General features: G+C 46.1%; 1 protein-coding gene across 1 annotated transcript in view; it reads right to left on the bottom strand.

The window, feature by feature from the left end:
• The window catches only part of AP3B2 (adaptor related protein complex 3 subunit beta 2), a 352,683-nt gene that overhangs the window by 229,483 nt on the left and 105,095 nt on the right, over positions 1–18,105 (bottom strand). The window contains exons 9-10 of the mRNA XM_078684977.1: positions 15,504–15,601; positions 6,149–6,203 (exon numbers count right to left, since the gene is read on the bottom strand). Coding sequence (XP_078541103.1) covers positions 6,149–6,203; positions 15,504–15,601 — 153 coding nt within the window. The remainder of the gene's footprint in view (positions 1–6,148; positions 6,204–15,503; positions 15,602–18,105) is intronic.

The raw sequence follows: 18,105 nt of genomic DNA, 5'->3' as shown, positions 1-18,105 counted from the left end.
TCTGACCCTGTGCCTCATGGGAACAGTCCAGCCCGAACTGCCAAGCCACGTCTTCCCTGGACCGAAATCAAGCCTCCCAGGACCGGATTCTGGCATTACAGCCGTCTTCAGCCGGGCTTGCTTGACTCCAGTGGCAAAGTGAGCAAGGGACTCACGTCTGAGCATACCCTGCCAACTTAGGGCGAACAAAGAAAAACCAAAGGTGGTGATGGACGGAGCGTTGACAATACAAACACTCACCCCCAGTCAACTGATCTGGGTTTAATCCATCACCGTTCTTTAGCTCACTCCGTCACCCCAGTTCAGACATGGCCATATGCAAATCAGTCTGACCCTGTGCCTCATGGGAACAGTCCAGCCCGAACTGCCAAGCCATGTCTTCCCTGGACCGAAATCAAGCCTCCCAGGACCGGTTTCTGGCATTACAGCCGTCTTCAGCCGGGCTTGCTTGACTCCAGTGGCAAAGTGAGCAAGAGACTCACGTCTGAGCATACCCTGCCAACTTAGGGCGAACAAAGAAAAACCAAAGGTGGTGATGGACGGAGCGTTGACAATACAAACCCTCACCCCCAGTCAACTGATCTGGGTATAATCCATCACCGTTCTTTAGCTCACTCCGCCACCCCAGTTCAGACATGGCCATATGCAAATCAGTCTGACCCTGTGCCTCATGGGAACAGTCCAGCCCGAACTGCCAAGCCATGTCTTCCCTGGACCGAAATCAAGCCTCCCAGGACCGGTTTCTGGCATTACAGCCGTCTTCAGCCGGGCTTGCTTGACTTCAGTGGCAAAGTGAGCAAGGGACTCACGTCTGAGCATACCCTGCCAACTTAGGGCGAACAAAGAAAAACCAAAGGTGGTGATGGACGGAGCGTTGACAATACAAACACTCACCCCCAGTCAACTGATCTGGGTTTAATCCATCACCGTTCTTTAGCTCACTCCGTCACCCCAGTTCAGACATGGCCATATGCAAATCAGTCTGACCCTGTGCCTCATGGGAACAGTCCAGCCCGAACTGCCAAGCCATATCTTCCCTGGACCGAAATCAAGCCTCCCAGGACCGGTTTCTGGCATTACAGCCGTCTTCAGCCGGGCTTGCTTGACTCCAGTGGCAAAGTGAGCAAGGGACTCACGTCTGAGCATACCCTGCCAACTTAGGGCGTACAAAGAAAAACCAAAGGTGGTGATGGACGGAGCATTGACAATACAAACACTCACCCCCAGTCAACTGATACGGGTTTAATCCATCACCGTTCTTTAGCTCACTCCGCCACCCCAGTTCAGACATGGCCATATGCAAATCAGTCTGACCCTGTGCCTCATGGGAACAGTCCAGACCAAACTGCCAAGACATGTCTTCCCTGGACCGAAATCAAGCCTCCCAGGACCGGTTTCTGGCATTACAGCGGTCTTCAGCCGGGCTTGCTTGACTCCAGTGGCAAAGTGAGCAAGGGACTCACGTCTGAGCATACCCTGCCAACTTAGGGCGAACAAAGAAAAACCAAAGGTGGTGATGGACGGAGCGTTGACAATACAAACACTCACCCCCAGTCAACTGATCTGGGTTTAATCCATCACCGTTCTTTAGCTCACTCCGCCACCCCAGTTCAGACATGGCCATATGCAAATCAGTCTGACCCTGTGTCTCATGGGAACAGTCCAGGCCGAACTGCCAAGCCATGTCTTCCCTGGACCGAAATCAAGCCTCCCAGGACCGGTTTCTGGCATTACAGCCGTCTTCAGCCGGGCTTGCTTGACTCCAGTGGCAAAGTGAGCAAGGGACTCACGTCTGAGCATAAGTTGGCAGGGTATGCTCAGATGTGAGTTCCTTGCACACTTTGCCACTGGATTCAAGCAAGCCGGGCTGAAGAAGGCTGAAATGCCAGAAACCTGTCCTTGGTAGCTTGTTTCCGGTCCAGGGAAGGCTTGGCTTGGCAGTTCGGGCTGAACTGTTCCCATGAGGCACAGGGTCAGACTGATTTGCATATGGCCATGTCTGAACTGGGGTGGCAGAGTGGGCTAAAGAACGGTGATGGATTAAACCCAGATCAGTTGACTGGGGGTGAGTGCTTGTATTGTCAACGCTCCGTCCATCATTTCCTTTGGTTTTTCTTTGTTCGCCATAAGTTGGCAGGGTATGCTCAGACGTGAGTCCCTTGCTCACTTTGCCACTGGATTCAAGCAAGCCGGGCTGAAGAAGGCTGAAATGCCAAAAACCGGTCCTCGGTAGCTTGTTTCCGGTCCAGGGAAGGCATGGCTTGGCAGTTCGGGCTGGACTGTACCCATGAGGCACAGGGTCAGACTGATTTGCATATGGCCATGTCTGAACTGGGGTGGCAGAGTGGGCTAAAGAACGGTGATGGATTAAACCCAGATCAGTTGACTGGGGGTGACTGCTTGTATTGTCAACGCTCCGTCCATCATTTCCTTTGGTTTTTCCCGGTGAATTAAATGCCTGCAGCACTGGTTGTGCCACCCCCGTCAGTAGCCCTGAAAATGGTAACTCAGACCTGCTATTGCAGAGTCTGCACGCAGTTTGTAACTGCCATGTCGACTTGGCCAGTGCACACACTGGCCAGACCCTAACCTTCCCTTTTCTTACATGTCAGACATTCCTCAAGTAAGCCCAGGGTACCCCTGTGGGCAGGGTGCAATGGATGTGAAAGGTAGGACATGCCCTGGTGTGTGTGGGATATTCTAATAGTGAATTACATCCAATTTCGTTTTTCACTATTGCAAGGCTACCAGTTCCCCATAGGATAGAATGGGAGGTCTGTTTATAACACTTTATAAACATAACTGGCCCAGGGAATTCGGTAGGAAGATAGAATTTAGTATGCCTGAACTCAGAATCTAGAGATGCATCTTTTAGTGAAGGTGATTTTCACATTCTGTGTTTGAAAATACCACTTTTAGAAAGTGGGTATTTTCTTGCTCAGTCATCCCGTATGCCTCTACTGGAATGTGGATTGCCTGTCTGGGTTTTGGAGGACAGAAGGCTGGGGGGCGGAGGTGCTCCCGATGGTCTGGATAGGTCAGGATAGGTCAGGACGCACCTCCCTCATCCCGCACCACAGCCTTGGCCTACCGATGCCGGCGCCATCGACTCCAGTTCGTCAGCCGACGACAGCACCCACAACGATGATGCTGCTGCTTGCACCGCGACCTGCTAGCACCGTGGCGAGCACAGCCTTCATCTCGCACTGCGACCCTGGTTTCAACAATGCCATCAGTTGACGCCGCCATCGAGCCGCTGCTCGCACCGTGACCTGGGGGCACTGCACGCTGCACCGCTGCGCTTTGCACTGCAGCACCCGACGCCGGTTGGCGCCAGCGCTCTTGATCCCATCAGAAAGGAGCTCGACCTGCAACGCGAGTGACTTCAAGGGTGTCAGCCCCCTGCATTTCTCACAGGTTCTGTTTGCGGGTCAGTCAGAACTGTTGGATTTGTTGATCACGACGCCGTGGTAGCCCGGACGGAGATTTCCACACAAGGTACTCTTTTTAATCAACGTATTTTTGGAACTGCGAACTTTTAAGTATAGTATTGTGGATTTTTATCGTATTTGGTCTTGTAAAGTATATAAAAATTGAATACTTTTCTAAACTGGTGTGGTGTCCTTTTGTAGTGAGTACCCTATTTTACTGTTGGTTATGTGAAAATGCTTTACACACTGCTTCTAAGATAAGCCTGGCTGCTCGTGCCAAGCTACCAAGGGGGTGAGCAGGGGTTATTTTAGAAGTGTAACTCCCTTATCCTGACTAGAGTGGTGGTTTCTTCCTCGCTTTGGCGCAAGTCTCAACTAGCCAGAAATCCCATTTCTAACACAGAGCCAGTAAATGAGACACATACTAAATAAAGAAATCCAACACCAATTCATAGGAATAACACAGGTTTTTATATGAATTTAGACACCAAGATCATTGTAATCGGATAAGTACTTTTGGAGCTATAAGTTTTTAAGTTACAATAAAATACATGTTTACTGTGGACTACAAGCAGTAATGTTAACCTATGAGGAATAGATATATATTGCATAGTCACTTAGCAACAAGTTACAGGACTGTTCCCCTGGACCGAAGGAGAATATGGGGTACGCCCAAGGCAGCATCAACATGTCACTTTGGGCGGCACTGGGCGCCCGGATACAGAGGTGCGTCTCAGCATCAGTTGCCCTGTTCACTTTAATGGGCAAACGGTCCTGGGGAAAAGAGGCTGTAAGCATGGGCTGGGGGACCAGTCCAAATGAACTCATGGGGGCTCATGTCTTGAGGGTTTTGGGCACACTTGGACACTGTCTGTACACTCAGACCAGGGGGCTCATGTGCAGTGGTTCTTTGTCTGGCATGGTCGCGCTGCCGAAGGCTCTTGCGCTTCTCGGTCCCTGCAGAAAGAGGCAGCAGGTGGCGACTGAGGGACCTTCCTTGGACTCGGGCTGTGGAGCTCGGGTGCAGGGGTGGTTTCAGGGATCGAGTCGCAGTGGTCAGAGACTCCCTCTGTGTCATGGTGACCTGGTGTAGAGGAGAAGCAGGGCAGCACTGCCACTCTCAGTGCTGGCCTGGTGGATACGGATATCCCTCGAAAGTAAGTCTGCCTTTGTGCTATTGAAGTCTGGATTGGACCAACAACAATCCTTGGTTGTGGCAATTGCTCTGACACCCAGGGTATTTGTGCTGGCCAGCTCCTTGGGGTCCAGGCGTCTCCAAACTTGGCAAGGAGACGGATCTGACCTCCTGGAACACAGAGACCATCTCCTGTTGCGTTGCTCCTTTGGTGGGCCGAATCATGGTGGACCGGGCAATTACTTTTTGATGCCTGCAGATGCAGGTGAGCAGCTCTTCTGCCCCAAGGGAGATCTTTTTCGGTTGTTGAGGTGCTGAGAAATTCTCCAAGGGTTTGGGGGAGGATGTCGAGCTCTCAGCAAAGTTGGTTCCAGGGATGGTTGAAGTGCAAGCAGCCTGGCAGGATTTTGTGCCAGAATTTGGTGCAGATCTTCAGTTTACAATCTCTTCAGTTCCTTTCTTCCTCGGTAGTCAAATCTGATTTCCTGGTGCCTGTGGGCCACCAACATACTCAATTTAGGAGTGTTAAGGGGGGTGAAGCGTAGTAGCCACTTGGCTACTTACTCTTGGGTTCACTACACCCCCTAGATTACCACTTCCTGTGTGGAGTGGGCATCACCCTGTCCCAGAGTTCCTAATTACACCACACTCAAGATGGTGAAACACTTTCTTTCATGTTCACTTCAGGCTGCCCACCCCAGAGGTGTGTCCAGTCGCCACCTGCAACCTCTTTCTGCAGGAACCAAGAACCGAAAGCGTCTTCAGCAGCGTGACCACGCCGAGCAGAGCACCACAACACATGAGCCCTCCAACACATGTTTGAGTGGACCAACAGTGCTCCTGCACGGCCAAGATCCTCAAGACCTAAGCCCCCCTTTGGGATCAGTTGGACTGGCCCCCACGTCCCTGCTTGCAGCCTCTTTTCCCCAGGACCATTTCCCAATAAAGTGAACGGGGCACCTGACGTTGAAACGCACCTCTGCATTTGGACGCCGCGGAGCCGCCCAAGGTGACTTGTTGGTGCTGCCTTGGACCTTATCCCATACTCGCTTTAAGCTAAGGAGAATAGTCCTGTAAGTCATTGCTAAGTGACCTTATGCAGTATATGAATATTCCCCATTGGATAACATTATCTCTTGAAGTCAACAGTATAAGTGTATTTTATTGGGACTTAAAATCTGATAACTTGAAAAGTACTTAACCCGATTACGATGTTCTACGTGTCTAAATTGATATAAAAATCTGTGTTATTTTTATACATTGGTTTCTGAATTCTTTGAGTGTGTCTCATTTACTGACTGCGTGTGTAATAAATGGGTAACACTATCCTCTGATAAGCCTAAACTGGTCACCCACAAAAGAAAGCATTTGGGATTTTTATTATTACCCCTGTAAACCAGTAAAGGTCGCCTGGACTCTCTGAACAGTGTACCTCATTTTGGTGCACTATATAGAGAGCTAACGTCCTACAATCAGTATGTGTGAAGCTTCCACGGATACGACCAGGCTTTCCAAATCTGTTAAGAGGTTGCTTTTCTAAAACATCAGACTCATAATGTTAATGCGGAGGCAAAACACTCACCCGCCTCTTAATAGACATTGTCGCCACATTTTGAAGAACCACAAACTGCACTTCACTGCATGTTACAAGGGAGACAAAGAAGATAAGGTCAGCAAGATCTGCCCAGCATGCCATAGAAGATAATACAATAGAAAACACATGAAAATTTCACATCCAGTATATATCTCAACCCAGGAAATAGCCAAGTAGCAGACTTTGATCAGAACTCATCCAGTACATATCATAACACAGGACATAGCCAAGTAGCAGATTTTGATCAGAACTCACCTCATCATTTGCAAATACTGTGTCTAAGGCTTAGCTGCTTCTGGGCTAAAGGCATACCAGATGCTAGTTTGAATTTCATGTCCAGTGTAGGAAGCTGTGTCTTTATGTGATATTCCATAAAGAGATATATTGTGCAAAGAGTCCAGGTATTCCCTTACTAGTGGACAGGGGCTTGCTCCAGCAAACCCAATGTGCTCATCTAGGGGGTTGTGTGGTCGAGCAAGCCTTTGGCTTATCAGAGAGGATTGTTAGATATTTAAAAATGCCCACAATATTCAATTAGTGATGCACACGACTCAATAAGGAGATCCCAAACAATTTATGAAAATAACACATGTCTTTATATATGTTTAGGCACCAGAATCAATATGATGAGGAAATTCTGTTTTGCAAGAGAAATACTTTTACGTTTATAAAGGCGACAGAGCATTTTTCAGAAGCTGCAATGTTATCCAATAGGAGGAAAAACAAGTACAGCATTCAGGTAGAGTACAGCAAATTACGAGAAAAATCTCGTGGAGTTAAGGTGAGTATGGGGAAACGTCTAAGGCAGAACCAACAGGTCACCTCCAGCGGCACCAGGGTGGCCGGGTGCAGTGGTGAAATACAGCGTTGGGTGCCAAATGTTAGTCAATGGGGATCCGTCTGCGGGAAAAGTGGCTGCAGGTTTGGACTGGGAGGCCAGTTGGCTGAACCAACCAGAGGGTTGAAGTCTTGTGATGCTAGTCGACATGGAGACACCAGTGGGCCTCTTCTCCTTGGGCCAGGGCAGCTGGGTGCAAAGGGTCTTTGAGGTGTTGGGTTTCTTCGTACGGGAGCACTCAAAGTTAAGGGGGCCTTCAAACAGAGTCTGCAGGCTGCATCGGGGAGTTCAGGAGGGGTGAAACCAAAGTGGACTCTGTCTTTTGAGGCCTTGGGGATCATGCGGACACCGTTGTCCCACTATGACTCAGGCTGGTGGAGCTCGGATGCAGTGGTGCAATGCAGTGGTGCTTGGTGAGTCTGGTTTTGGCAGGTCTGGAGCCCTCATGGTTCTTCTTGTGTACCTGAAGGATGAAGGAGAGTAGCTCCGCTTCTCCACTGGAGTCCTTGAATCTTTCTTGAATGCAGTCAGACTTCCAGGCTTTGGAGGCATGACAGCTTGCAGGACGAGAGGACTTTGGCGTAATCCGATGTAGAACAGCAGAAAGGCTGGCAGGGCTGGTGCCAAGTCAGTTGCTCTTCTTCAGTCATGGCTTTTGTGGCTCTTCAGTGTACTTCTTCTTTGAAGGTCGCAGGATCTGCTTTTCTAGTGCCGGTGGCTCCTCCAATAGTGAATTTAGGGACGTTAGGGGAGTGTAGGGTAGTAGCAAATGGCCTATCTACCCATGGGGTCACTATGCCCCAATGTGACCACTTCCTGTAGGAAGTGGGTATAATCCTGTCCCAGAGTTCCTAAGGTTAGCATCACTAAGATGGCTGACTTTGAAAAGTCGCCTCCACTTTAGGTAGCCCACCCTTATACAAGCCTGAGGGTGGACACGCCAATCTGTATAGCTAATTTTCTCGCCTATCCAGGTGCCAAAGGGCTCTGAACAAAGAGGGTCGGCTTCCTCTTCTGTGAGGAAAGCCAGATTCGCATACCAAAGGTGGTGGGCTCTTTGAAGCTCCTCTGCCTTGGAATGCTATTCAGCAGGTCATTCTGTGGAAGGGGGTGTAAACACCCTCTGTCCGAGCAGGCTTTTTTCTGACGACCTGAGAGCAAAGGCCCTCACACATGAGGATCAGAAACTTGTCTTTGTTGGAAGGCTGGCAAAAACCAGTTAGTCAGCACACCAGTATTTGATAGGTTTTCTAGGGGAACCTCCAAGGTAACCTCTGTGTGCATGTACTAATACAACCATCACTGGTATTAGTGTGGGTTTATTAATATAGGATGTTTGATACCAAACCGCCCTATTTTCAGTGAAGTCATCATGGGGCTGGGGAACTCGTTTTCACCAGTGTCAAGCACCGGTACTTTTTTATTTGTATTTTTTATAGAGTTTTATATAGCACAAATTTGACCCGAATCGTGTATCAGAGCGCTTTACATGGCACCTGTTACATTACATGAGGACACATTCATTTTTTTGTTAGGTACGGGGAGATTAAGTGATTTTCCCAGAATCACAGGAAGATGAGGACTTAAAATGGTTTCCCTGTTCACTTTTACTGGTAGCAATAGAGCTGACCATACAGGGGCATATTTTCTCATGCAGATATCTCCTCACATGTAGCATAGTGCACCCTGCCTTAGAAGAGCTACTGGAGTTATGCGATTGTGCGCCCGTGTCGATTTTGTTACTAGCTCAAACGGTTCAAAAGTTACTAAAAGTGCAGCGACAAATGCCACTGCGTGTCTGAAGAGCCTTTGCAAAGCTGGAATAGTCAACTTTCTGCTGCTTATTGCTAAATTTGGATGCCAAATTGCTACTAATGCCCAGACAGTGTTGCCAAGTTTAAAAATGACAAAACAATGAAGTAATACTATTACAAATTGTGCTGCATTATGCTGTATAATTTGCCTTTTCTTGCGTTAATTTACTCGACCATACCGCATAATTTGTCCCTCACCTGACGCATAATTTCAGTGGCCCTGCCTTAAGGCTGAAAGGTCTGCTGTGGGGTGACTTACCTATACCGCATGCAGTGTATGTGGGCATGTGATACACAAATGTGTGCCATGTCGTGTTTTCACTTTTGTCTGTACCAAGACACACAGCCTGCAGTGGCAGTCTGTATGTGTTTGATGAGGGGTCCTTTAGGATGGCACAAATCATGCTGAAGCCCTTAAGGACCCTCTTTAGCCTCATTGCCCTGGGTGCAAGAGGTACCACTTACTAGAGACTTACAGAAAGTGCTAAAGGTAATTGGCAACTGGGGTACACTAGCACAGTTTTGGGAAAGAGATCTGGCACTGGGGACCTGGTTAGCAGAAACCCAGTACACTTCAAGTCAAAATCACATAAAAAATACCAGGCAAATAGTGGGGGTGAAATATCAAAAAGGGGCACTTTCCTACAGCCAGAAACTGTGACACCCATTTTCGTTCAATTTTGATCACATGGTGCTTTTCAACCACCTGACTGGTGTGATGACTTTTGCCTGACAGGTGGTTAGCTCATAACAGAACAGAGTCCGATACCCCTCACTTTCCTCCACCCCCCAGCTCCCACCGGTTGTGGAGTACGTGGTCACAAAGGAAGTGTTACGAGAAGGCAGAAGGAGAAACCAATGGAAATGTTTAAATGGTAAACATTTTTTATCTAAAATCTGTAAAGAGTTTCTTTGTAAAGAGAGAGCAGGCCAGGTACTTGGTGAATGTTGTGGTGATCAAACACCCATGATCATAACCTAACATACTGTGGAACACACACGAAACTAAGGGTGATAATCCTGTAGCAGCCTATCCCACTGCCAGATAAACTGAATATTAACTACCTAAATCTGTAGCCATTGCTGAGAGTGTTGTTCTACCCTGGCATTGTTATGCATTACCTCTGCACACACAATAAATGGCAGCATTTCATGTGATAAATATTTCGTCAAAGGCGTAGGCAAGTAGCCAGAGAAAGAACTTCCCGGTCAATTTTCTTATGAACCAGAAAGCTATATTTTAAACTATTATGTGTAGCAGCTTCAACATGGATACTCTGTTCCAATTTTTTTACCACCAAGTTCTAGCCATTAGAATGTCAGACGTATCGTCTGTAAAAGTGGCAAAAAATTGCTGTGTCTTCACTAGTCTGCAAAGCATTTTAGAGACGAGTCACAAATGGTAATGCTATTCAGCCATATGTTTCTATCCTGAGTGATGAACGCCAGAATTCAAACATGATGGAATTCGAAGCACAGACCACCCTTAACGCTAAGGCATTGTATTTATGCATATGGGACACTCCTCAAATTGTCCTCCATCAGGACCAGGGCATGTTTTAACAAAATTTTAGAAACCTGTAAGTTTGGCTGCCTTGGAACTGTGATTGGCATTAAAACCACCACTGACAGAAAGTCATGGCAGTGTACGTAGGAGGGGACACTTTTTTTTAGGAGGGTCTCTTAATCAAATGCCTCTAGCCCTCCTCAGTGCATGAGTTAAAGAACAGTTCCCCACAAAGGACTTAGTATTTATTGCTGTAGGCCGCCATTATAAAGGTGTACCTTGTTATTAATAAGAATTTCATTATAAATAATGGTATATTACTTTGCTCCATTACACTGCAGTTTCTGTGATACAAATAAAATTGCTTTGGAGGCATTCTATGTAATCTCCGCCAACGTGGACAGCGTGTACCACTCCTCTTTTAAAGTACACTACTCATCCTCTGATGAATCTCCTCAAACAAGGTAGATCACTTTCCTAGTCCCTGGGCTAGTTCTGTCGTATGACATTAATCTAAAACAACAACCAGGGACATATCTGACATTATCATGAGTGCAGCTGCAACAGGTCAAAGGGGTGTGAGGTTCCTACCAGCACTCCATCTATCACTGTCCTTTAGAACCCAACAATGGGCAGGGCATATTTTCCTTGCTTGCATTATAGTCCAAAGTATCACTGGTATGCAACTGTAGAACATGTAAAGGGGGGGCGGCTTGTGTGAAGAATTGTGACTCAATATCCAGGGTCTGCCTTCTCAATTATGTTGCTTTTGGAGACTGGGGAAACGTTGAATGTACATGACATGCCAAATGTCAAAGCTTTTAAAGAACTCCATGTGCAACCTGGGACTGAACAGTGGGGGTACCTAAGAGGTGCCTGGAGTCAATACCACCTATAATTTTTTTTAATGACTTGTTTGTGGTTAATTGGATTATTTATGTAGTAACAGATTGAGAATAACTCATACATCACTATGCAGGGAGTTTCAAAAGGAATATAGCACCAGTAATTAAAGGACTTCTGTCACCGAAGTATGAATTGCCATTTCTAATGTTAGGTCAAAAAATGAATCATTTTTATATGAACATAGTGTATTACTTACTGGTAACAGTTTAGTTTGTTCATTTGTTGCCACCAGAAGTCTTAGTGTGGATGCCTGACTAAAACAAAGGCACAAATCCAACTCTACTTTATATTTGTTTTATTTCTTGTCTTCATCTTCTATGTAGATAGATGAAGGTGGGCATGCAGTTACAACTTGTCTTTGTTGGTCAGTCTCTTGCATCTTGAACTTCTAGTATTTGCTCTATTTCACCAATCCAGTGCCATGATGAAGCAATGCAGTGGAAATTAGCATGGTGCAACCCTGGCAGAAAAAGCAGGGGAGTGTTGTACAGTGTCAAAGAAAGCATACAGTCAATGAGTGATAGGAGACCTAGCTGGATACTGGATTGTAACTGCATTGTGATGTAGACTTCTATAAGGAGATTCTGCTTCAACACTTTCCTCAACTGGAGCAGCGCTGGTCCGGTCTGGATGCACATATAGGAATGTTTTTCCAAATCTGGGTGCATGGATGGAAATGGTCTGCTGTTTTATTTTTCTTTTTTAGGTTTCGCCTGCACAGCGCTTACGCTGTGCTTGAGAAATCTCTTTTTTTAATATAATCTTAAAAGGAACTTACACCCCCTACTCTCTTTCCTGGCTTCTCATTGGTTCCTGTGTGTACCGCATACCTTTCCTCTATTTATATTGGCTGCAGCATATTTTCCTGCATGTACCAATTCTTGTTTCTCACCTGCTTCTCTTATCAGTTTCCTGCCGCCGAAATACTGTTAACACCCGCTTTGGTGGAACTATATTTTCATAAAGTATTGCTTTTAACTATTGTAGCATATTTATATAACAATTTATTACCCGGAGAGATTAGGTGATTTGCATAGAATTACATGATGTTGTGGGGGGCTGCTGAGACTCGATTCGGGATCCCCAGCTTTCAAATCAGCAGCTTTGGCCACTGTGCCACATCCTCTCCCATGTCATATACTGGTCATATACTGGTCCTTTTGGATCTCTCGGCGGCCTTCGACACGGTCAACCATACCGTTCTGATTGACCGTGTCGAGGAGATGGGCATTTGTTCAAAAGCCAAAGAGCTTCTGGCATCATTCCTGTCCAATAGAACACAGGCAGTAACATTGGGCGCATTTCAATCCCCTCAGCTCGCCCTCCCATGTGGCGTCCCGCAAGGCTCATCCCTAAGTCCGACACTCTTTAACATCTATGTGTCGGACTTAGCAAGGGTGATTAAGAACCACCGGATGAGCCTTACCTCCTACGCCGACGACACCCAATTGGTGATCGCTATTAAGAACAACGGGGAGGAGGTTGCCACCAGATTCCAAGAAGGCATGCTTGCCATCAAGGAATGGATGTCGGAAAACTGCCTGCGCCTCAACTCGGAGAAAACCGAGGTAGTGATCTTTGGAAATTTATCACCACAGTGGTCCACTCTTTGGTGGCCGACACCCCTCGGAGCCCCTCCAGAACCAGTAAAAAAGGTCAGGAACTTAGGCATTATATTTGACGACAATCTTAATTTTTCCAACCATGCCAACCAGGTTGCGTCGTCTGCTTTCTACAAGCTTAAGATAATTAAAAAAATCCTGCCCTATCTCCCGGAGAGTGCTAAGAAAACAGTGGTGAGCTCCTTAGTACTCTCTTCACTCGACTACTGTAACGGACTGTTTGTAAACGCCCAGGCAAGGGTGGTGGCCAAACTCCAGCTTATACAAAATGCGGCCGCAAGGCTACTAGCTGGCATTCCTAAGTTTCAGTCCACCAGGCACGCGATTAGAAATCTCCACTGGCTAATAGTGAGAAATCGCATCAGATTCAAGACCCTGTGTCTCACCTACAAAGCTCTCAAGGGTCTTGGACCAGCCTTTCTCAAACGAAAACTTCAATATTACTCACCAAAAAGATCCTTACGCTCCGAACATAGCCACCTACTGGTAGTGCCACGCACCAGGACGGTGACATGGGGCGACAGAAGCTTTACTAATGCCGCAGCCAAAATCTGGAACACGCTCCCAAAGGAAATAAAACTGGCACCATCGTTATTTCAGTTTAGAAAACTGGTAAAAACTTGGTTATTCGATCAATAATCCGCTCAGAAACGATACGTTTGAAGAAAGATACCACCTTATTCTGGGATTTTCAGCAAAATTATAGCGCCAAGACACCCACGGGTATACGCCGCGCTTTATAAATTTTTAAAATAAAATAAATAAATAAATCTGTCAGAGAGCTCTTTCCTTCTCCCAGACGATGATTGATGAAAATAGCTTTTTATTCGTTACAAAGGCACAACCAATGCATTACCACTGCTTGTTTAAACTTCTTATTCTGCAGTCTGATTGTGTCCTGGCTGTGCAAAGAACTAGCACAGATTGTAGGCTTGTACACAAGATAAGCAGGGGTGTTGGCCATAATGACTTTGTAAATGATAAATCTTGTTTTTGAAGATGTTGTGGGCCAGTGAGTGGAGCCAATGGAATTCCAACAGGGTAGGGGCAATGTGAGCATATTTCTTCTGGCCCTGGCATCTCGGGTGCTCCTAAGGGGTGTCCGGCCTGGAGTGCAAGAGAGCATGGAGCAGCTCTCTTTGTGGTAATATGTTCCTTGATTGGAGTCCAAGGTGAAGACAACTGATTTGACATACAGTGAAAGTTGAGGTTCAAAGCTGTCGATGTTCTTGTCACTGGGCCTGGTCTGTACTGTTTCTTGCTTGTTGCTCTAGGCAATAACAAGAATTTTGTGTTGGTTTGGACTGAGCTTTAGGTAGTCCGGGACATCCAAGTCTGGATGAGATGCAGGCAGTGTTTGAAGTGTTGTATGTCTAGAGCAGAGATTTTCAATAATAGTTGTGTAGCATTGTTTTTTGGTGAATTTTGCTGTTATCTGAGAATAGTGCAACAACTAGTTCCATATTAAAGTTGAAGATGACAAGATAGAATTAGGAGCTGCCTAACACTGGGTGGATTGTTTGTCCTTCCACTATCAGCATTATGATGCCAAAAGAAATCACTGCTAAAGCAGTAATCAGCAGCAGTAGGAATCACTTGAATTGGACTTGTACCCAGGTAAATAGCCTCACTTGCCACTGAAGACCATGGTTGCCGACGAGAAGTGTTTGCAGCTGCAAGGTGGGGAGAGGAGTTGACCTAACGGCTAGGGCGGTCGACCTCAAATCTGGGGAGCCGGGTTCGAGTCTTAGCAATGACGCTCAACATCCTGTGATTCTGGGCAAATAACTTAATCTCCCTGTGCCTAAGAAAAATTAATGTTTCCTCATGTAACGCAACTGGTGCTTGTGTAATGCGCTCTGATACCCGATACCTTTGACTCAAGTTCGCACTATATACAACTCTGTAAAAAAAAAAAATCACCCCACCTTGACTAAAAACATGCTGCCACCACCCATATTCAGTAATGGGCTTCACATAATATTTCCAATCTGTTATGAGGGGATACATTGCCTGCTAGGAGTCAGCAGGAAGTCCCATATTCTGCATTGTTCTACGCAGATAGGAATATTTTCAAGTGCCTTTTCTACATTTGTAAACTGTAAATTCGATATATGCATTTGGGTGACTGAAGGTCTTATATCTGTTTGGAATCCAGGCAGCAAGGAAAGTTAATCTTCCTCCTCTCTACACCAACCAGCCTTCTACCTACTTACTGTATAGCCCTGTTTTACAAAGAACACCCTGTCACTCTTGTCATTTCACTCCGATTGCTTTGTGAATCGACTACTGTCCCTCTTCACCATTCAGTATTCACTGCATGAGAGCACAAGACACACGTTCCCTGGCACCACGAAGGAAGGAAGAAAACAAAGAAGGACTTAAAAGAATGCTAGGAAGCTAAGAGAAAAAACACACAGCAGCCACTACAGTAAAATAACACAAAACAAGATCACAATATAAAGAAAGGAAGAAAGAGGAAGAAAGTAAAACAGGTAAAGGAAAGAGAAAAAGCCAACAGAAAGTACAAACAAAAGAGGATATAGGAAATGAAGAAACAGGAGGGTGTTGAGACAACATGGGCCAGAAGAGCGGAGTAGTAAAGGAGTGCAAGAAGGGCAAGGCAGCAGCTAGAGGGAGAACAGTGCTCTCAGACCTGTGGCTCCTGAGAAGACGCACCAGCGCCTTGGCAATCACGCCAACCTCTGCTTTAGGTGCCAAATGGAAGTAGAGTTGAGCTACGGCCATCACCACCTAAAAAGAGAGAGAGAGAACAGTATAAGTTTACAGGGTGGCAGGTACGGGCTGAACATTCCGATGATCTCCAGTTTCCACCTAAAGTGGTTCCAGTAAGCTAAAACCACTTTGTCTCTCTATTATGTGCACAGTATTAAGCACCTGTATAACATTACTGTTAGTGTTTGTTTAATGGAGAATCCCAACAACTAAAGCAACTTATACTTTTCTATTCCTCTATGTAAGTTGGTAAGGGAACTAAAAGCATTAATACAAATGCTACAGAAATCTCTGTTTACGTTGTAGGGCAGAGACTTGAATCCTAATGTAAGTCACTCAAGCTTTCAGTCTTTGAGACTGAAGTATTGTACGTGAACTCCTCCATGGAAAAAGAGTTCACCTATTAAAAATGCCCTCTAGGTTGCAAGTCTCCAAACAACCATGCTTGAGGAGCATGTCGCCACCCTTGGTGACCCGGCAGCAAGCTCCTCTTTGGTCACTGGACACTTGCACAGAGAGTTAGCCTACAGAGGGCTCTAGTACCTGTTGTGTCCAGGAAGGTGGAACAGGAGCAGTGACAAGGTACAAACAGATGGTGAGTTGATAAGGACACTTGGCTCGATGTGTTAGCCAAGCCATTCACATCAGACATGCAGTACCCATCCCCCACTGTATCTTTAGCTCCAGAAGTCATGAGTAAGGCACACAAGTGTGGCTTACAGTGAGCACAACTGCAAGAGTGTGTCCCACAGAAATAACACAAACACACATGCTGTTTATGTGCAGAGTTAGGCCCGGTAAGAATTAACATTATTCTTGCATATACACAAATCCTTCTTCCTAAGGTTGCCTTCCCTTTGCCACAATAACGTTTGACACACATTTTGCATTCGTGATGCCTTGATTGGTTTCACAGAAACACTGACCCTGCTGACACAGAACACTTTGTGAGAATCCTATCACACTGCATTGGCATTTGGTGCAAACCCTCTCATGTGCGTAACAGAAATATGATTTATTATTACATCCGTATTGCGGCAAAGCTATCTGTAGAACACAAACAATTGGCTACCTGATTACAATCTCGACTCAAGGCAAGGATGCCATTTTCTATATACAGTATTTGTTTCCAAACATATTCAGAGGAGACACGTCTGCTGATCGCGAGGGGTTCCTGCATGCTGAAGCTTTCTTCTAGCAGCTAACTGACATCTCCGTGATGGTGGTCAGTTTGTGACCAAGACTGGGTTGTTTACTCTTACCCAACTGGTACAGGGGTTAGATCATCCAGACGGGGGTTTCTTGGCAAATCATATATTTACACCCTAGACATAAGTTAGGGTTAGCATCGTAGGGGTATGCTAAATTGTTACAACCTCTCATATGTATGCATATATAGCCTATCGCAACAAGATGATGGAGCTCTTTGCTTTATTTTTAGTGCTAACACTCATTCTAACTTTTATCAGCTTCTGTCTATTAATCATCACAGACCATGTATTTTATACAAGAATCACTCTGGTTTAAGAAATATTGAAAATGCCCCTTTTTGTATATTTCTCTGAGCAAAAGAAAGCATGAGTGACTAAGTGAAAGGTGGTAGTCTGTCACCAGGGTTCCTGAGGGAACAGAGCTGTCATATTCAGTGATTGCCAGAACTGTTTGCTCCATGTTTAGGTTAGGGGTCTAACAGTGGCACTGCAAGCTAGCTGGGCCAAGGGACAACATATCCAGTGGGGTGCATGGAATCAGTCTGGCACCATTCTAAGTTTATCGTACTCAAACACGCAGTTCCTACTGATTGGTGGAAACTACACAACAATGCGACTTGAAAGCTCAGACCATGTGAGGTCCAACCCCAGGAAAATAAATTGTGCTGGTGCTTCACACACCGAAGTAGGGGAGTGATTTTACAGGATGGGAGAAATATGATCTGCTTGGTCTAAAACCATGGACCCCACACAGTCAAAACAGAAGCAATGCTACCCACAAGTAGAAGTCGGCTAAGACACAGCAGTCACACAAACATAAGGCCCTCATACAGCAAACATATGGGCTGAAATGATTCAGAAAAGAAGAATGACCAGATATGGGCCAGATGAATAGAACCTAAACCAGGTGCAGACCTGAACACAGTGACAGAACTTGGTCATTGTGGCCTCCGAAGTATCAGAAAGAGGTCCTTATAAAGCCCACAATGAACAGCAAGCCAGCGTGCAGTCCTCATAGGCTTGAAAACAGCACAGTTAAGATCACAGCGAATAGAACAACCAATATCTGTGAGCAGGTAACTGGACATCTAGCTTGCTACTCGTCTGTGGCCTGCAATTCATGCTTGTTCCAGACTGATGCATTGACACCGCAGTTGCCCGGGTTTTCCAGCTGGGATTTTCCCAACTGGGTTTTACCCATTCACTTTTCTTCACACCAACATAATCCCCGCCCATACCAGGACCTACTTAATGCTGGCCGCAGTGAGACCACATCAGTAGGCCCCTGAATACCTGTCTTGTTGCTTGCCT

The sequence above is a fragment of the Lissotriton helveticus genome, chromosome 3_2 (assembly GCF_964261635.1).
Source record: "Lissotriton helveticus chromosome 3_2, aLisHel1.1, whole genome shotgun sequence".
Taxonomy (NCBI): Eukaryota; Metazoa; Chordata; class Amphibia; order Caudata; family Salamandridae; genus Lissotriton; species Lissotriton helveticus.
The sequence above is the reverse complement of the archived record's forward strand: the minus strand, read 5'-3'. Positions and strand labels throughout refer to the sequence as shown.